Source organism: Babylonia areolata, chromosome 9, assembly GCF_041734735.1.
Source record: "Babylonia areolata isolate BAREFJ2019XMU chromosome 9, ASM4173473v1, whole genome shotgun sequence".
Lineage (NCBI taxonomy): Eukaryota > Metazoa > Mollusca > Gastropoda > Neogastropoda > Buccinidae > Babylonia > Babylonia areolata.
In genome coordinates, this window is record NC_134884.1 from 32,240,893 (window position 1) to 32,262,266 (window position 21,374).

Below are 21,374 nucleotides of genomic sequence, written 5' to 3' on the forward strand. Positions count from 1 at the left end.
CATGTAGCGGTTGTAGAGTTGAGATGAACGACTTCCTGGCTTTCACCCTTACGGTCAAGTTTTTTGGTAGCTAAAGGCTCGGTGTTTTTCACTAGTAATGCTAGTGTGAGATCATTAACAATAACTACTATTGTCAGCAAGGAAAACTAGCATGTTTACACACACACACACAGACATACACTATAGTTTCACACACACAAACACACAGACACACACAACCACACAAAAACTTACAAATGATAGTCTAATACTACTTACACAAGTGAAAAGACCTTAAAGAGGGAACATATACACATTCACACATACAACAGACACAGAGACACACATGCACATATACAGATGTAATGCATTTTGACACATTCACACACATTCATCCACACAATCAAATCTAATGAAATAATGTTAATCTTTTTCAGAATTCTAAAAGACGTTAAAACAACCTTTAACTTTTTTAAGAAAGAAAAGCTGAAAGCTACTGAGTGTAACACCTTCACCATATTACACACCACAGATCATGCTTTGTTTTTGTTTCCTTTTTTTTTTTCTTTTTCTTTTTTTTGCAACATTTTTTTTCAAAGAGCTGGCCAATATGTTATTTGCAAAATACAAGTTTCTGAATTCTGGTGACTGAAACAGTGAAACAGACAAGTTCATTCTAAAATATAAAATCACAACTGTGAACATTTACTTGCCTTATCATTACACTCTTGTGCCAGAGCCAAGTACTGATTTTGAAACTTCAGTGCTTTGTCAAACTGGCCCAGTTTACACAGACATTCACCAATCTTTCTGCATGCTACAGCCTCCCCAATTTTGTCCTGTAATGCTTCAGACAATTGCTTTTCCATCTCATGCTCCGTGATGGCTTCTGCATGGTAACCTTTAATATACAGAACAAACAAACATGAGGGTTATCAATATCATACATCTATACACATTAATGCTATGTATTTTGACATCACAAATGAAAAGGAGACCAAATCAAGAATCAGTGACTGAGAAAGTCCCTCTCTTTCACACCCATGCACTGAATTATGATAAAGTAAAGCCCTACCGCTTAAAAAATAATCATATATTCACATAATGATTTGTAACAATGTTACATTACAATGAAAAGCTTTTACTTGGGCATCACACATACACACACACTAGTATTCAGAGACACACACACACACACACACACACACACACAGAAATCTGTTGTGACAAAAAAGTAATATGATATTGGAGCAGAGGCCAAGTAATAATGAGCCTGTCTAGAATTAGGAAGCAAGTGTCCACAAGTTTGAGTCCCACAATGGACTGGGATTTTTACTCCCACTTCCATTAGATCTATAGAGGTGGTCTGGGTGCCAGTTCTTCAGATGAGATAATAAACCGAATCTTATATGCTGTATGCATTTAACACAATGGTTGTTCCTGGCAACATTTTATAGGAAATCAACTTTGATGGAACAAAAACTCACTTGCAGACAAAAAATAACAACAAAGAAACATGGGTAGCTTTGCATTGTATGGACGCTCCCCCCACCACCAAGAGCAACGCATTACTTTGGACCACAAAGAAAACAGAATTACATTTAGTTATATCTAAAAATTAATATACTTGTACAGATCAAACACCACTACTTTTCACATCCACTCCACCCCCAAGAAAAAAAGAAATAGGTATGGAGTGTTTATTATCAACATACCATACTGAGAAAGCAGTTCTCCTAGAGCATTACAGATGCTTCCCAATTCTTTCAGGTCATTTTTCTCCTCAGCCTTTTTCTTGCATTTCTGTAGTCCTGAAATGATAAACCACAAGTTAACATACACTGTACACACTAGTACCCCCCCCCCCCCCCCCCCCCCCCCCCCCCCCCCCAAAAAAAAAAAAAAAGTTATTTCTAAATGCTCCTCAAGGTCCTATAAAATGAAAGGTTGGATATTGGAATTTGGATATAATCATACACATGATACATGTTTTGAACCACATTTCAAGCATAATTTCTGAGATAATCTGCAGATTAAGGAATTATAACAAACAAAAGTTATAAATTTCAAAGTGATGCTGCTAAAAGCAACTATCAACAGCTCAAAGTAAGAGCTACATGTCTTGATGTTGGAATATCATACAACCGCTCTGTGCAAATTGGTGTGATTTGTTACTATGTGTGCATTATTATTTTAAGTGTGCATGTGCGCATTTCAAAATCACTGAGGCCTATTTATTCAAACACATGCATCAACACGATTTAGGTTTACACACGTGTGTGTGTGTGTGTGTGTGTGTGTGTTTCGGTGTGTTTTATGCTTGTTTCTTCTAACATCACCTGATAATGGACAAAAGTGATTCAGCGCGTTGATGTTGTACCCACTACACCCCAAAGAAATTATTATATATGAGACCTTAATAAATATGGCACAATAAACAACCAAAACTGAAATAAAAACCGTTTGCAACAGTTATTTTGACTGGATTTATGAGGGGGGCAAAATTATGGCTCATTACTTTGTTGCAAAGTTAGTGCGCACAAAAGGTGACACACCGATTTTGAGCTTCGATGAACACTAGGAAATTGAAAACGATTGCTCAAAAACGGACGAAAATATCTTATACGCTTATACGGCTACACATACTGTTATAATCTGAAATATTCTCCATTTCTGGTTCAGCTTCTGAAGTCAGACATTGGCGCCGTGATTTGCGCCCTCTTTTTCCGAGTTGTGAGAGTTACCTACCGTTATGACATGTTTACAACACGCTTGGCAGACATGTTGAGAACATCAGAATCGAAACTCAAAAGATCACACCCAACAGCATGTGTTGCGTCCTTTTCCCCCCACAAAAAGTGACATCTTCATAACCCGAGATACCTAATCATAGTGCGTATGTTTGTTAGTTATTTTTCATTGACGAATTTGTACTTGTTTTACTTAAACCGGACACCTGCAGAACTTAAAAGCATGCACATATATGTGGGCATATGCACACACAGACTACACGTTTGATACGCATTCAGGCACCCACAGACTATACATTTAATACGCATTCAGGCACCCACAGACTATACATTTAATACGCATTCACACACACACACACACACACACACACACACATCTCATAATGGATGGGGGTTGTAATTCATCCCTTCGGTTGTGGGCAGTTTTTTGTGTCCAGCATTGTGGTTGTGTAGATGTGCGTGCCCATATGTGTGCTTATGTGCATGTTTAACTGCATGCATGTTTGTTTGTGACAAAATCAATGTATGTAACAGGCTTTAGACAGGTAAATCTGTCATCCAAAAAGAATACTACACACGTGTTCATTGACAGAGTATGATCAAAACAATGGAAGTTGTGATGCCTTACTTGATACTATAGCTAGCTTTCAAAAGTACTATAGTTTGGCGTAAAGTTGAGTGCATGCAGGAGGAAATATTGTCTCGCCATGTAAGTTAGATGTGCATTCAAAAATTCACAGGTCTGTGCACACAGAGTGAAGATGAAGATCAAGGTTATAGTATGTGTATGCAGCTTTGGCTTTGTTTGAATCATTTGCATTTGCAGTTATACTGAAGCACTGATTACATGAAGAAGGCAAGAGTGTCATAAACAATGAAGGCAGCTAGCTGTGTCAGGACAGATTCATTTTATTTTCATCATAACAAACTTGCTGTTGCCTTCATTTTATCCCACCAAGATTATTGTAATTCTCTCTTTGCTGGCCTTCCCAATGATAAACTCTACAAGCTCCAGAAAATACAGAATAGTGCAGCTCGGCTCGTCCTTAAAAGGTCGAGGAGAGAGATAGTGCTACTGCTCTCCTGCAGACACTTCATTGGTTGCCTGTTCAAGCCAGAATTGAATATAAAGTTGCCTGCCTATGCTTTCAGTGCCTGAATTATGATACCACACCCTCATATCTTTCTGAGCTTGTTAACCCGTACTTGCCAAACAGAACATTGAGATCTCTTGATTCCTCCCAGCTAACTGTCCCCTGATACTTCCTTAACTCCTGTGGAAAGAGGTCATTTTCCGTCTTTGGCCCAACAACTTGTAATTCTCTGCTTATTGCTCTCAGACAAACAACTTATATATCTACCTTTAAAGTAAATCTTAAAACTTATCTCTTTAAAAAAATATTTGTCATAACTCAGATAGTGCTGTTGTCCCAGGCCCATGGGAGAGTAGAGAGAATGGGAGTGGGAGTGAGTAGATGGATGGTGGTGGTGTGGTTCGAAAGGGAGAATGACCCGATTTTACCCCTTTTACCTTTTGTATCCAAAATTTTATTTTACAATTTTGACAAAATCTGTGGCATGCAGATTACAATTATGTTCCTTTTTACATGTATGTATTTTAAGTGAAAATGGCTTTCATCTCAGCCGTTTAATTATGTGTGTCTGTGCGTGGGTGTTAGTGTGAGTGTTGGAGTGTAACAGTTGTAGTATTGATAGTATGTTACTTTGTGAGTTTTAACTTTTATGCATTGTGTTTTTTATGATATTAATGATTCTGTTTTTATGTTTCTACTACTTTTTATATGCTTTCTTGTTTCACTTTAGGTACTGGATTGTAAAGTGCTTAGAGCTTGCTTATGCTTGTATTATAGTGCTATATAGAAATAAAATATTATTATTATTATTGTTGTTGTTGTTTTGCTATTGATATCACTGTTGCTGTTGTTGTCACTGTTTTCTGCATTCAAGGTTCATCTTGTTGTTTGTATTATCTAAATCAGTATGTAGAAGTTGTCATTTTTTTGTGACCCCAGAACAATATAACTTTTACCATCACCTGTTTTATTGTGCAGGAAGGAGAGCTGATCAAAAGTCCAGATACTTGACAAGACAAGACAGACAGGATCAGGATGGAGGGAGCCACAAGTGGACCTGTTATGAAGCAGGACATATCTCTGGACCTGATGGTCAACATCAGCAAAACTTTGGCCAGTTTAGTGCAGGGACTGCTGGGGCCAGGAGGTCAACAGACACTGCTGTCCACTCCAACAGGAAAAGTCATGGTGACAAGAGATGGTTTCACCATCCTTTCATCTCTCCACCTGGCTCATCCTGTAGCACACTTCATCATGCAGAGTCTCCGCTCCTATTCTTCAATTCACCGAGATGGAAGCAAGACATTCATCCTGTATTTGTCTCAGATTCTGAAAGATATTGCAGATTTCCTTGAAGGAGACAATGGGCAGAATGCAGTGTTAAGAGTGAGGCTGTCATTGGAGATGAGCAAGTTTCTGAGTTCTGACTTTGAAGACATTGCGAAAATGGTGGTTGAAAAAGTGAAAGCCTGTTCAATAAGGAATCATGATGAAAATGTGGTATCTTTTGTCAGGAATGTGCTGAAGGGTTCCCTTCAGACTTGTCTTCAGAAACAGATGGTTCCATTCTTCACAGACTATTTGGTTGCTTTCCTTTCACTGGAAATTCCTGGAAATTGTGATCTTGAGCTTCAGCTAGTACATGTGCTACAACATTTTGACATATACCACAGTAAAGTTGCAACACAGCCACAACAGAAATCCAGGGTATGTCAGGGCGTTTTGTTGGAGGCAAACCTGCAGTCCATTTGTCAAAGTCATGTAGGTACTGGTGCTGTGACATCCAAGAGATTTGCATTACTGAGTGTAAACTTTGATGAGACTGATAAAGCAAGGGGAGGAAATGATATCTCAATTCATCTTACATCAGAAAATGTTGTAAATCTTCTTTCTCAGAAAAGGACATCTGTAGAATGTGTTCTGAGGTCCCTGAAATCAGCTGGTGTGCATGTACTGCTTTGTTCTGAAGAAGTGCCTCAGTTCGTGCAAGGACTTTGTAGAGAACATAGCATTTCTGTTCAATGTTTACCACATGAGAAGGTGATGTTCTTGAGTGATTTAACAGGAACCCCTGTTTTGACAAATCTCAGTGAAGCTGTGCCTGCAAGGTGTTTCTTCGAAGGCAGGATCTGCAGTTTTGTCCAAATGGGACGAAAAATCTGTACTATGATTGACCTTCCAGGAAACAGCCTTCTGTTGTCACCTTTCAAACATTTAGTCGTCTGTTCTCCTTCAGAAGGTATGTGTGACCAGTTGTGCCAGTCGTTATACAAAGCTCTGAAAGCTGTGAGAGAATGTTTGAAAACCTCTCTCTGGGCTGACTCAGGTATTCTTGAACCAGAAGACAAAGACAGAATTGTCAACAGGAACATGTCAGGCTGTGCTGGAAAAGCAAAGGCAGTGGACTCTCCGCAAACACACAGTTTTGTAGAGCTTGGAAATTATTCCTCTGCTCATGTTTCTTCCAAATCACTTTTGACAGTCAGCTGTGGTGGTGCATTTGAAACTGTTCTTGTCACTGCTATTTCAGATTACCGCACCAGTCATTCTTGTCAAGCTGCAGAACAAGTTCTCACTTTGGTTCAGAAGATGGTCCTTTCTGTTCCGCGCACACTGCATGCCAACCTTTGCTCAGCCAAGAACGGAGAACAGCGCCGGTTCACAGAAAAATGGACCCACATGCTTTTGATGGTGCGCAGTGGGCAGCTGTTGGGTTTGGGGGATCACGGGTCTGTGACTGACCATGATTCTGCTGAACCTGTCGGAAGTAAACTTGCTGTTGTTGTTCATGTACTTCAGCTTGTGGTTCAACTTCTTCGAGTGGAAGCTGTGGTGTCAGTGAAAAAGATTCCGTGTACTTCTGCCCAAGAGCTCACCAAAGAAGAGAAAGAGTGTGAGGATGAATACTGATGCAAAGACATGCATAATAATCTGCAGAAAAGGAAATTGTGGTGAAGATGATATTGTTGATGTGATATACTGCTAGAGATTAAATTGGCTGGTGATGATATATTTTCGTAAGCTGTTCACACACAAAAAATTGATATGAGCTGTTCACAAAAGAATTAAGGACCATATCCAAAAATGTATGTGTGTACTATTGTAATACTGGTAATTAGTTATGGACTCACATCATATGCCACAGCAGTAGTTTCATTTGCATGAAGCTCCCAAGGACCATTCCAAAAATGCACACACAAAAATTGCTGTTTACTGTTTTTTTCAAGGACTGTCAGTAAGGCATGAAACATTATTTCCAGCAGAATCACAAGATGACTGGAGAGAATTGACATTCTACCTGTGAGCTGTGCTCATTTCTGTTGGCAGCTATTCAGAAACATACATTCAACACCACTCCAACATGCCCACAGGAAGGTATCAAGGCTTCCTTCATACACAGAGGTGTGTCCTTACATTATCGCATCAAAAGTGTTGAACTTCATGAAGTGTACGACAATTTGTTTTGACTTTCACTTACAGTGATCAGACTTGGTCATGGATATATGACAATTTTACCCTTTTTTTCAGTATGATTTTATTGCTTATTTGATCTTAAGATAATTAAAGGAGGTGATTAGTACAATACCATCTTAAAGGCCATATATACATTCAGCATTACTAATAAACATGAGTTGGCTGCTGACTGATGTAACCATACTTGTGTTGTTTTATTTATTTTCATTTGATTGTATTTTTTAGTTCACTTATGTAAGCATGGTTTGAAACTAGTCTTTTCTTTATTCAACTGTTTTATCATTCTGATTACATAGGGCTTTGTGTTGTTATTACTTCTTATGTTTCTTTTTTTATGTGCCTTCAGCACTGGGAGGGCCCCTTGTGATCAGCTTGTCTTCTTTTTCTTCTGCATTCATAGGCTGTAGATTCCATGTTCACTCATTAATGAAAGGGCATTTACATATATGACTGTTTTTACCCTGCCATGTAGGTAGCTGTTCTCTGTTTTTGGAGGGTGCACATGCTGAGTATGCCCTTTATTTCCATGACACCACCAAACACTGACATGGATTATGGGATATTTAAGATTTTTTTGTAGTTTTTTTATCTTTTCCATGTATTTAATCATGTAAAGGTTTCAGACACTAGTGCCATTTTGAATCCAGGACCCTCAGATGTAGTGTAACATTTTAACGACTCAGCTGTCGTGCCCCTTGTCAGCTGGGCTTCAAGTGACATGAAATGAAGTGGAGTCAGTGAGGGGCTTCATGATCATTGCCATTCCTGGAACAAATCTGCTTAAGTAATTGAACATACCACAAATGGTATTCAGTTATGACGCAAGAACGTGTGGATGCTTCTTTGTGACACACCTTCCACTTTTTTCTGGATTTGGATCAACTCCAGTCTTCAAAACTGAATTTTTTAAAGAACGTGACCTTTGACTTCTTGAAATAATGCTTTTAAAAAAACCCTCCAAATAAATGATTTCAGTCCTCTGTCTTAATTCAGAGTCATCATGCAGCCTGATCCGTGCATCATAAACGCAGGCATGAGAGTGCATCGTCACTGCTCAGAACACTTCACTGGCTCAAAACCAATACAGAATTGTTTGTCTGTGCTTTCAAAACAAAAGGTCACCACATCTCTCAGATCTTCTCCATCTGTCCCATCCTTCTAGGACGCTATGCTGTCTTGACACCTCTCTGCTGACAGTGCCTTAGTCCTTCCTTGAGACCTTTTTTTTCCTCCTTGCAAAGGTTCTATTATTCTAAAGCAAACAAATTACAATTACAGACATTTTTACATCATATGCTAATCATATGATACATGATCCATGTGTTATTACATTTATCAAACATTTTCCTTATTATTAAGCACATTAATAACATTGCATACCCAAACACATTCTGTAATTAAACTTAACTTTTATAAAGAATGTAATGATGCACCTCTGAAGTCCACTTCCGCTGATGAAAGCAACTGTGTGCTTGTCTCTGTTTTCTGTGTTTGTTGTTGAGGTAATGTGTGTAGAGGGGGTGGGGGTGAGGAAGTTGTGGGGGTGGATGAGATTGATTTTAAGTATTATGATTTGAGATGTACTGTATTTGATGTATGTTGTTGGTTCTGAGTATTGTGACTGGGTTTAAATTTTGATATATGGATTCATTTTTTAAGTATTATGAGTTTAGATGTACATTGTTTAGGCAATGTGATGTATGTGATTGGTTTTGAGTGTTGAGACTGGTTTGAAATATCAGTGTGGTTTCCAGTATTGTGAAATTGGTTTTGATTATTGTGTTATGAGATTTACATCATTTAGTTATTTCGTGTATGATATGCACAATGAATGTTGTGTTTTGTTTTTATTTTTAAACTTGGTCCACACTTGACCACCGGACTCATTGAGAAGCTTTTCTTTTTTCTTTTATTTTCACCTGAATTGCCTCTTTTTCTTCACCTCCAGTTAGTTATAGTTAGAGGGGCATCTTTTCACTGTTAGCCACGCGAAATTTGGCCAAACAGAGCAAACCGATAGGCCTAGTTTGCATCAGTTTGACATGGTACAGTATATGACACCAAATATAGTTTTAAACTTTAGGATTACTAATATCTTCTTTGATACTCCCCATCACATATAAAGTGTGTCTCACAGTGTAACACCATCTTCAGTGGATGGCATGTGTTTCTGTAATGATGAAACACTCGTCAGGCTTGAAAGGAAATGTGATTTGGGGAGGTTTTGGCAAGACTGCACACTCTGCATTTGTACACCTCAGCAGCCCTGTTTGTTTCGGTCCGATCTCTTTTATTGAACTTCAGGGAACACAAATGAACATAGATACAACATGTTGGCATATTCATAGATCATGGCAGAGTTTTTGTTTATATTTTGTTTTTTGATTTTGGTTTGGGTTTGTTTTTTTTCTGTTACAGGAACTAAAGTTATGAATTTGGGCAGGAGATGTCGTGCAAGTGACAGAATAGAGGATATACGACAGCGTTTGCAGTTTTATCCAGGTGTTCTGTGTCATTTTTTACTGTCATTAATATTGAAATTTGTATTATATGCCGGGAACATTACTTTCATGCTTTTTTTTCTTTTAGAAAAGACATTGTAAATAAAATCTTATTGTTTAGCACTCTGTGTGTGTGTGTGTGTGTGCGCGCGCGTGCGCTCCACAAACTTGAAGACTGTAGAATAACACATTTTCAGGTCCTACACTGCAGACAAACGTTCATCACACACACACACACACTAATTCTTCCATTATCTCACAGAATACTGATATTGATTATTGTTGTTGTTTTTCTTCTTCTGTGGCATACACTGCTCTGTGCCTTTCTTTTGGTATAAATGCTGGACATTAGTGATATCTGACTGAACAAATAAAATCATTTACTTTATTCAGTACATATACATTAAAAAAAATATTGTCTTAAACAATTTATTTATTTATCTTAATTAATCATGCTCTCTGGCTACATAATGAGATAGTTGCGAATATGATTTGCGAGATCCGGCATGTCCATGCATGCACTACTTGCCGCCCCCCACCCCTCCTCCCCCCTCCTCGTACAAAGCCACTCGTGCAATGCTGGGTAACCTGTGACAGGTGCGCGGTTTACTAAAATTACGTCCCTTTGGACAGGGCATCACTTACAACCTCATTATAATAATATTACGTACTATCACAGCAACCGGAAGCACCTCAAACACAATATTGATGCGTGACCCCTGTAATTTTCCACCCCCAAAATTTCATCTGAATGACTGTTTAACGCTTTGTAATTCAAGAAAAAAAATGATCATCTCAAATCACATCGCAACAAGGATCGTCACGGTTCTTTCGATGCCTGGTCATAAGGTCGCCACGACCTCTGCAGTTGCTGGCCCATTAGTGTCTTTGGTTGGCCACGGCCATTGCCATGCAAGTTTCACGTGATGTAAACACTACCATGCGCTCCTTGACCATATACGGAAATTTGGAACATGAATATTAAGCGATTTCGTCTATTTTTAGTACACACACGCCTAACGATAGCCAATGAGAGACGAGCATTCATGAATTTGTAAACAAAGTGATGACGCTTTGCTGACGGATGTGGCATAGCTTGGGCTTCGATCAGCTGTTCCAGTCAGTCCAAAGTCGTCCGTTCACGAAGTCCACTGACTTTTCCATTGCTTTTGATCTTGCTGAAAGAAACTTTCGTTCAGTACTTTGGTGCTCACAAGGTAAGTAATGTGAATGGTTGCAATAATAGCCGTGATTTTGTTTGCAAAGTTTGGTGCTGACGACAGCACTCAAATGTAGAACGATCACAACGAAGGTGATTTCATAAGCCACAGCCGTGGGTTTCAGACTTAAGTCGTCCTTTCATTTGATCAGCAGGTGCATTTTCTGCAAATGCTGTCCATCGTTGAGGTCTTTGTGAACATATGGCTCAGATACATGCAAACATTGTGCTATTTCCATTCAAACTGTTGAAGAAATCAAATGCATTCTCAGTCAATACTTGAACTCGTCGACACGGCTAAAAATAGACCTCTGCAGAGCAGTTCCTCTTAGCGAGTTGCTATGTTCGGCTCGACGTTTTTGATGGAAAATTTCTAGACTTTTAAGACTTTTTGTTTTACACCCTATCAATCAGATAGACAGCTAAGCTGCACGAGATGCTTGAATATTTTGGTGTTTGGCAGACAGTGTAGTGTTTATGACCAGTCTAAACCAGTGAAGGTTAAAACGAACGAAAGTCGAATACAAAGGAAAACTCGACAAAAAAATCGGAAGTTCTCTAATAAAATGCATAGAGAACACAAATTATACAGCCCATCAGTAGAACTAATGCGTGTTTTGTGACATGTGTTATCGGACAGAACTATTCATTTTAATAAGCATTTGATATATTAAAAAAGATAAAAATAAAAGGCGGTCGGTTCATGCACTCGATATCTGTGACGTCGAGGGTGTGTCTCTGTCCGTGTTTGTCAACCAACTTGCCCTACTATTTTCAAGGTCAAGGTTGCTTACCAACAAGTGCGCATCCTTCAGTTCCATTGAAGAAATAGGTTAGCATAAATTTGATTATTTTGTGGTTTCATGTACGATGACTTTAACAGTGAGATTTTCCATTTGCTGATAATCAACTTAAGAAGAAAAAGTTTTCTGTGAGGGTAGACATGTATTTTTCAGTTGATCTGTGTTGCCAATTTGGTCCAGTTATGCCTGCATTATCAGGCCAAAATATGATATTAACAGTAACAACAACTATTTATGTAGTGCCTTCCAGCACTCAAGGTGCTTTATACTAACAGCAAAAAGTAATACCTAAGAGCCAATATTATATGGTGCATAACACAAAAAGATAACTTATCACACACACACACATACTACACAAATGTGAGCACGCATGCACGCACACAATACACACATGCACATGCGCACACATAACACATGCACAAACACACACACACATACATACATACACACAGAGTCACAACAGAATATTGTATTAAGGTAGCATGTTTTGTGCCTGTAGTAGTATTTCAGTTGATGGTGCAATGTTGAGGTAGCTTGTTATTGATATTGTTATATATGATACTACCACCATTTGATGCTCTCACTGCGACTTGAAAGGAGCACACTGGAAAAGAAAATTCAACCATAATAAACTGTTTCATCCAGCTCCATATTTTGTTTGATAGCATCTAATTAACCACATGCAGAAATATGTATCGTGGCAGATTTTTGTCCTTCACTGAAGCACACCATCACCACCACAACCTTCACCCTCACTTCCCTTTTTCATTCTCTACTTTTGTGCCTGTAGTAATATTTCACTCGATGGTGTAATGCTATATTGCTAAGGTGGCTTGTAATTGTATACAGTTTGTTCCCCCTTTCCCCAAGGTTGAATTATTCCAGTCTGTGACATGTGACGCATCTTCATGCGTCATTTAGCTTGCTTGTTCATTCTCATGGATTTTGGAGTGTTGACACTGCAGTGTTTTACTTAATAAGCAGAAGTTGGACATAATCAAGACATTTTGGCTGTTTATGTCATTTTTGTTTTCTTTGTGTGTGTGTGTGTGTGCTATTTATGTCATTTTTGTCTTCCGTTTTTCTGGATAATTCAGTGATCGTGTTTTAGGATTTTTCTGTTGTCTTTTATCCTCTTGTGAAGAAAATCTACAAGACTGGTCAGTATTAGACAAATATCTTGGGCTTTGATGCTAGAATAGTGTTGTAATAGTCCTGTGTTATTATTTTACCAGGCATTTTTTCTCCAGATTTTACAGCATGAAGTACGTACATAATGTATTCAATTTTGAATGTGAGTTTTTCTTGTTGTGTTTTTCACTTGGTAATCACAAAAACACACATGTGCACAGACTTAGTCACACACACACACACACACACACACACACACACACACACACACACACACACACACACACACACTTGACAATCAATAGTGTGATGACTCAACGCTATAGAATCTTTATCAACATATGTAATATACCTGACTGCCTTTGGTAACTTATTGCCCATCTGAGGCATACACATATATTCATATTCATACTAGAAAAACAAAAGGATGAATGATGGCATCTGTGGCTGAGGGTGAAAAGGGTGAGAAACACACAGAAGATTACATGTATCATATCAGTATGTCATGTTTTGGAAAATTCTGTGATGAAGCATTGACAGTAATGTGTAATTGAAGCACAGCTGAATTGACAGGGGAAAGAATGAATACATTTCCATCTACCATTTCATTATCATTGTTACTAATGTAAGTATATATATATGTATATATAATTTTATTTTATTTTATTTTTATTTATTTTTTTGGACAACATTTTTTATGTGTTTTGTATTCTGTTCTCTTCCCACACTCTCTCTCTGTCATTTGTGTGTGTGCGTGCGTGCATGCGCGCACACGTGCGCACACGTGTGTGTTATGAGTATGAACCAACCTTCAACTGTGATTACCTGATTTAAAATATATATATATATATTTATATTAATGTGTATGTCAGGTATCATGGTTAGAGTGAGAGAGAGAGAGAGAGAGAGAGAAGTGTTTACAATTTTTGTGGAAGTGGATAAATGGTTTCAAAAAGATAACACCATGAAGTAGATTCGTTTATTTTTAGTGCTGGTCATCAGATGAAATGCTTGAGATAACAATGCATGTAAATAACAGGCTGAAAAGAAACTGTTGGGTATTGATCACTACATTCACTCATTTCTGTTCAAAGTTCACTGAGTGATATACACACACCACAGTATAGAAAAATTATCAGTGCATTATTTACAGTCTGAAAATGGACTGTTTGGTATTGATCATTACTTTCACTCATGTTTGGTCAAAGGTCACTGAGTGATATATATACATATAAAGTGTGTATGAATGTAAAACTCAGGTGTGAGCAAGCCGTAAGAGCACAACACGGTTCAGAACAGCTGTTGCTTGCATTGCATACCAACCTCCCATTTGGAGGAACAATACAACTAATATCAACATAAATGAGAATATATATATATATATATATTTATATATATATATATATATATATATATATATATATATTCTACAGTACTGTGGTTTGAAAAAATCAGTTTTGGTGACATTCTGTACCATGTGAAACTGGTGCAAACTAGGCTCCTCCTATTTTAGTTTATCTCTGTGTGTGAGTGAAAGAGAGAAAGGAAAGTGGTGGGGGAGGAGGGATGGGGAAAATCAGTGCAAAGGTAAATGTCGTGGGGCTGGGTCAGTTTGTGCTCAATACTGAAATTTATTTTGATTACACATACTTAACCGTGACCCACTAGTGCAGACTCCGGCAGGGGTACACAGTTTATTATTGGTGTTGTTTTTCTCTCTCTCTATCTCTATCTCAAGAAGGAGCAGAGTAGGAAAGCTGGTGTATTATTTTTTAGGTATGATGTCACCATAAATGTTAACAGGGCTGTCAAATATTATGTAAGATTCTAAAATTATCATTGAAAAGATATCTGATGTCACTGATTTTGATATGGGTTATCGTTTTGTGTTACCAAAACATGGAGTGGTAACAATAAATGTATCGTAAGTGGAAAACACTTGTGCAAATAAAAATGGAAATTGAAATATTTCTGCTTCTTTATATAGTAGATCCACATAATCTCATGGACTGCAAGTTGGTGCCACCTCACTCTGTGCAAGAGACGTGTGTGTGTGTGTGTGTGTGTGTTTTCAAGCCATGGAACTCCATGGATAAATTGAGACAAGTGTGTCTTCATATCTTACACAAAAATGCATTGTACAGATTCTTATAATGACATTTACATAGGAAGCGAAAAATGAATGTAACATGTGAATAACAATTCGTTTGTTTTCAATTTACAGCTTCAGAGCTTTGTGATTTTTTTGTTTTTGTTTTTTGTTGAATATCCCAACAGTTGTACCAGAATAAGATTATTTTTCAATAAATATTTCCCACATACATTGAAAATAAAAGACCACAAAATTATATTTTACAGTATTTAAACGACTTGTTTATATTTTGACACATTTCGTGTCAGTTACTGTATATGATTGTTAAAGATAGATATTGATAGCATTTTAAAGGATGTGTTAAAGTTGTTTATATTTTGACATGTTTCAATGTCAGTTACTGTATATATATATATGTGTGTGTGTGTGTGTGTGTGTATTGTTGAGACAGACAGTGATATTCCTCTGTTTCTGTATGCAGAAACAAGATGCTGAACAGCCTGAGTTCCATGTTGTTTGGAAAAGCCGAACAAGAGAGCCCTGAAAGCAATGCAGCAACGAATGAAAACGCAGCCATGGGTCATGCCCAGGACCAGCAAAATGTGAACCTCCGGACCGTTGATGATGAAATGGGATGGGTGCGGGTTGATCTACCACGTGAGTAGGATTGTGTGTATGTGTGTGTGTGTGTGTGTGTGTCACAGGTTAGATAACAAGGGTAATGGTTGGTAAGGTGGATGTTGGAAAAATAAAAGATTTAAAATATCCATCACCCCAGTCATGTTTTTGTTGTAGCTGTTGTTTTAACGTAAAGCATAAACAGGTTTGGGAACCATGGCACACTGGCTCTCAGGAGTTTTTACCCCTTGCTGCTTGAAGCCATGTTACTTAATATGTTCCCAGTTCATTGTAGCAGAGCAATGATTGATGTCATTTGAATTCTTGACTGGAGCTTGTGTTATTGCTTGGTTTTAGACTCCTAAGTCCTATGAAAGGACAATATGCTGTGTTGTGTAAAAACTATTTCTACTGTTTATATCTGTGAATAACTTCAATAAGGTAAAGTTAACATGTTAAGATTGTGATGTTTCACAAGTGATTTAAGTCATTCATTCACTGAAGAGGTGTAATGGGTTCTGCTGTTAGTCATGTGACGAACAGGCTTGACTGTTGACATGAATCAAACCAATCATTTGTGTTGTATGTTTGATTAGGGAGCAGCAGTCCCTCACCGCTGGAAAGCCAAGGGGAGGATACTTCTTTGCGGCGGCCGGATGGCACCGTTTTTGATGGGGTTTTGGATCTGTCCTCCTCATCTTCCTCCGAGTCTGAGGATGTAGAAGACGGATATGATGTAGCAACTGGTCGTTTTGAAATCTTTGAATGTCGGGGAACGGATGATGACACAGATATGTCATCCTCTTGTTCCAGCCTTTCTGTGATAGAAGAATCCGATGAAATGGAGTCCTATGTTAACAACATTGAAGACTGTGTTGAACCAGCATATGGCCTTGTCCTCTTGAGAGACCACACTGGAAGATGCTATAAGATCAAGAGTTTGAATAAGGCGATTACTGAGAGCTGGATGATAACGCCACCACCATGCTTCACTGGCACGGACGTCAACTGCCAGCTGAAATCCAGCCCACTTGAAAACGAACTGATAGAATACGCGTCAGTGTTTGCGCGACGCACAAGCAGTGAGGGTCAGAATTCGTTTTATGACCGAATTTTCAGTGTGCGTAAGGAGAGAAGCAGTGACCCATCTCGCCAGACATCGGCAGCTGGAGACAGGGCCAGAGGAGGACAGGAGCCACAGAACAGCTCCAAGTGTCGCCACCAGCGTGCCATGCTGACGGTGGCTGGACACACTGCCAGCATGACGGAATGCTGTGGCGCTGCACACCTGAAAAAGGAAACCCCTATCCTGCAGGACCGCCAGAAGGCTGCCGCCGCCACCAAGAAGTTCCTGACAAGGAACTGCATGCAGCGCAGCAACAAGGCTCGCATGGTGCAGAGCTGCAGTCGCAAGCAGACGTCTGCTCGCAACAGGCTGCTCAGGCCCTCTGGCAGCAAGTGTGGCCGCTTCACCCAGCGTGCTCAGTGAAGCAACAGCTGAGAAGTATTTGTTTCAGATAGAGTGTACTGAAGATGTGCAGAAGGTCCCTGTCATTGTAGGTTGTTTTTTTTGAGGGGGCGTGGGGGGATGGGATGGGGGGGTATTGTGTTTGTTCAGTTGTATTTCAATTATTTTAGTGTTTTGTGTTGTTGTTGTTTTCAAATAATGGATGCGCTTAATTATATGGCTATCGTTGTCAGCTTTATTGGATTTGCTTTTTTGTATGGCAGTCGTGGTTGGGTTGTTGTTGTTGTATTTTTTCTTTTAGAATGGATTTGCTTTATATTATTTTGCTGTCATAGTAGAATTTTTTGTTTGTGTCTTTGTTGTGTTTGCTTAATTGCTTGCATATTGTAGGAAAGGTTTGATCAGTTGTGTATTAATAGTTTTCAATTTTTTGTAAAGTTAGAATCTTCTTTCTGTCCGCTTAGTGTGAAGTGCTGGTCTGATTTGAATTGTACATTTAGATCAGACACTGTTGTACTTTATTCTGCTTTTCTTCAATAGTTTTATTTGCTATCAGTGTTTGCTTATCTTGTAGATGTGGAAAATTATTATGTAGCATTTTACTTTTATTGATATTTGATGTTTTGTACTTGATAACTTTATTTCCCAAAGTAACAGTATTTATTATTTCATGTTGTCATAGTTCCAGCTTGTAGAAACACTGGGAAAAAAAAAGAATGCTTTTGACTTTTTGAGTGGTTCCTGTGTATTTGGGTTTGTGTTATTTCCTTGGCTGTATTGTTTGCACTGGTATAGACCAGCATGTGTAGTTTGAGAAAATATTCAAGTTGTTTATGATTACTTAACCAATGTGTATAGATATGTAAACATTCTGTATGATATTGTAGATTATATTTGTTCATAAGCACTCATATTTGAACTGTTTGAACATATTTACATATTAACTCAAGGTATATATTGTATAATTTCTGAGCTGTTTGAATATATAAGTTTACGTACACTCATAGTATATCATTTGACCTATAAGAGTGTATCATTTGTTACCATGAAGGCAGTTTGACCATGAATATTTGTTTAAATTGGTCACAACTGTTCCATATGTTTCAATTTTCTGTGATGAATTGGGCAAGGTGAAGATGTAAAAATCATATACTTATGTTGGATGACTTGTGGAATCCTTTTTTTCCCCCACAACCTGGGCTTTGTTTTCTTTTGAATTAAGTAGTTTAGGTTGTTTTTGTCATGGCATTCTTTTTTTTTTTTATTGTTTTTGTTTTTGGTGCTTTGTCTTTTGAATTAAGTAATTTTGGTTGTTTAAATCAAGGCATTCATGATTTGTTTGTATAAAATAGCATCTGTAAAGGTCTATTTAAAACTGGGAAACATTAGCAGCGACTTGTATTTATACAAATTTCCTATTCCTTAGCAAGGGAACTTGAACTGTTTGTTGGAGAGTTAGTGAGACCTTCATGAAACGGTTCCCATGAGGTCTGTCGTGCCAGTTGTAAAGTTGTGTCACCAGTTAAGTACCGTCCAGTCTGCTGAAGTCTTGCTCTCCTTTCCGCAATGAGCACCCCCATCCCCACCCCCCAGCTGCTATTGTAATCAAACTTGTTTGCCACATCAAAATTGTATCTTTCAAAAAAATCTCCTTCTTCACTTTGCTTCTCATGATGAAAATGAAATATCATCAGTGTGTATGTCCCCTCTGTCAGTTCTTTTGTGGTTACCTTTTGTGTTTATAATTAACTGAGCTAACTGAATAGTGATTTGAGCAATTCCTTTTCAGTTGATCTTCTGTTGATTAAGAGTCCTTATTGTACACTTTTGTCATCAACTGTTTAATTTAGGTGTAGCTTGATTCTTTCTCTTTTTTTTCTAAACATGCTAGATTTGGTACTGGTCTTCCTTTTCTTTTTTTCTTCTTTTTTTCTTTTCTTTTTTTTTGTCTTCTATATTATTCGCATTGGATACAGAGATTTATGTTATCAAAACATGGGGTTATTTGTACAGTTTTTCACTGTGTTTTACTCTTCGGTTAAGAGGAGCTTGTGTGGACACAATTATGATTTAAAGTGCTAAAAACTTAGCATTTCTCTTTTTCTTCTGTGTCTCATTGTTTGAATTCTGTTTGAGATCTGTGAAAGTCGTAGCCATGTCACTCATGTTATAAGATTGTATTTTCCTCTATGTTGATCGTTCTATTTTGATTATTTATGTATCTTTTTGGTCAAAATATGTGGTTGTGATGTCTTATCATACCAATTTCAAAGTGTGTGGAGACACGGTGAAACTGGAAATTGCAGTTGCACTTCCCTTGTAGCTGATCCGTACATACTTACCACTTGTTGAATTATGCAGCTAGTTACTTACGCTTGTTGAGATGGCTGCAGCAACAGAAGCAGGATGCAATGATTGTGTGTAAGTGGATGAAATTTTGTAACATGTAGCTTTTAATATTTGTGAACAATGATTACCTGATGAGCATGAATGATCATAGGGTTTTAGTCCTGAGAAAACATCATCTGCCCAGGAAAAAAAGAAAAAAGAAAGCAAGAAAAAAATCAGATGTGGAAAAGGGACTTGAAGCTTCATGAAAGTGTAAGAACTTCATTTCCAAATGTGTTCCCACCCAGACACAGTTCTGCCCCTTGAACAGTGATCATGAGAGGGCAGAGAGTGAACACAGAACAAAAGTACTTTTTCCTTTTGTTTGCTGATCTCCCCTTTACTTTTTGTGATGTGACTCTCAGTGTTGTTAGAATGGCCTGGTTGGGAAAGGCAGTTTGACCCCACCTAGGGGACAAACTGAGTCCATTTCCCCCTATGTTGCACTCCAGTTTTTGACAGCTGCCTACATGACAAGATAAAAACGGTCATGCGTGTAGAAGCCCACTCGTATTGATTGAATGTGGGAGTCACAGCCCACAAATGCAGAATTAGAAGGAAGATTCCTGTTTTTTGTTTGCTGCAGCTGCTTCAGTTAATAGTTATGTAATAGAATCTATTCTATGCATGTTGTACACAATCTCAAGAGTTGTGCATGTTGAGGATATTTGTGTGTATAGAACTAGATGAGTGTAGTGTACGGAATCCTCTACTCTAGACTGAAGGGCAGCTCTTGATATATATATATATATATATATATATATATATATATATGTATATATATATATATATATATATATATATATATATATATATATATGATAAATGTATATATATATATATATATATATATATATATATATATATATGATAAAACATTCTATCTGGATTAGTGAGATTCTGCTGTCTTCTTTCCCATTTTATCACTGCCTTCCTGCTGCACTTTTGATCAAAGGAGAGACCACAAGAAATATTGATTCTGTTCCCATGACCTAAGACCCATATTGATCTTGAACTTTGAATCACATGTGGCTGTTTATCCCCCCTGCTATTCTCAACCCCTAGATTTTTTTTATTGAACAGTTTAAAAGGGTCAGTTGTGTAATGGGTGTTTTTGGTTTGAATAATGTTAGGGGCCAATGAACTTCTTTTTTTTTATCTCTTTTCTTTTCTTTAAATATTAGATATTAGGCGTCAGTGAATAAGGGTCAAGTGTAGAACTATTGCCTTATGTTTCTGTAATGTTAGGGGTCAGGTGTATTACTGTTACCTTCAGTTTGGATAAGGTAAGGAGCCAGGTGTTTAAATGTTACCTCTTGTTTGTGTAATATAAGGGTGTGGGTATATAAATGTTACCATTTCTTTGAGTAATGTTAGAGGTCAGGTGTATAGCTGTTACCGAGCAGGTGTTATGATAATGTTATGGGTCAGGTGTAAACTGTGTCATACATATGGGTGGTTTTCTTGTGTATGGATAGTGTGAAGGTTGGACTTAAAACTATTACATCAGAGGTCAGCTTTGGTTTGAACAATATGGGGAGGTCAGCGTTGGTTTGAACAATATGGGGAGTTAGGGTTAAAGCGCATTACTTTTTTCCTTTTGTTTCAGTGACTTTAGTGGTCAGATTTGTAGCTGTTACCTCACCTCTCAGTTCAGTAACCCAGGAATCTCCACAAGCTATTAACCCTTTGAGCCCTGAGTTCCTGAGCAATTTTAACCCTTCTGCCTGAGCTCCTGAGCCAAAATTTGCAAATAATTGGTATTTAATGTGTCACGGCAGATATAAAAAGAGTGCCCTGACCACCGCTTTACCGGTGGTAGAGAAAAATGACATAATGCCTAGCCACCGGTTAAGC

The 21,374-nt window shown here is 38.0% G+C and overlaps 3 protein-coding genes across 4 annotated transcripts; 2 read left to right on the plus strand and 1 right to left on the minus strand.

Moving 5' to 3' along the window:
* Positions 1-628: 628 nt before the first annotated feature.
* LOC143285837 (tonsoku-like protein) lies at positions 629-2,682 on the minus strand. The gene is made up of 3 exons (XM_076593271.1): positions 2,626-2,682; positions 1,695-1,790; positions 629-880 (listed from the first exon to the last, which is right to left on the minus strand). Exons 1-3 carry the CDS (start codon positions 2,648-2,650, stop codon positions 669-671), a joined length of 333 nt encoding a protein of 110 aa, XP_076449386.1. The 5' UTR covers positions 2,651-2,682; the 3' UTR covers positions 629-668.
* Positions 2,683-2,738: 56 nt separating this feature from the next.
* LOC143285838 (BBSome complex assembly protein BBS10-like) lies at positions 2,739-6,921 on the plus strand. 2 transcript variants are annotated; one of them, XM_076593272.1, is made up of 2 exons: positions 2,739-2,871; positions 4,802-6,921. In XM_076593272.1, the coding sequence occupies exon 2, from the start codon at positions 4,859-4,861 to the stop codon at positions 6,731-6,733; it is 1,875 nt and encodes a 624-aa protein (XP_076449387.1). In that variant the 5' UTR covers positions 2,739-2,871; positions 4,802-4,858; the 3' UTR covers positions 6,734-6,921. The 2 variants fall into 2 exon arrangements, with proteins under 2 accessions (XP_076449387.1, XP_076449388.1); XM_076593273.1 differs by having other exon boundaries at positions 2,794-2,875.
* A 3,958-nt stretch (positions 6,922-10,879) lies between these two features.
* On the plus strand, positions 10,880-20,307 carry LOC143285397 (uncharacterized). The gene is made up of 3 exons (XM_076592642.1): positions 10,880-11,015; positions 15,525-15,700; positions 16,258-20,307. The coding sequence occupies exons 2-3, from the start codon at positions 15,532-15,534 to the stop codon at positions 17,148-17,150; spliced, it is 1,062 nt and encodes a 353-aa protein (XP_076448757.1). The 5' UTR covers positions 10,880-11,015; positions 15,525-15,531; the 3' UTR covers positions 17,151-20,307.
* The last annotated feature ends 1,067 nt before the right edge of the window (positions 20,308-21,374 follow it).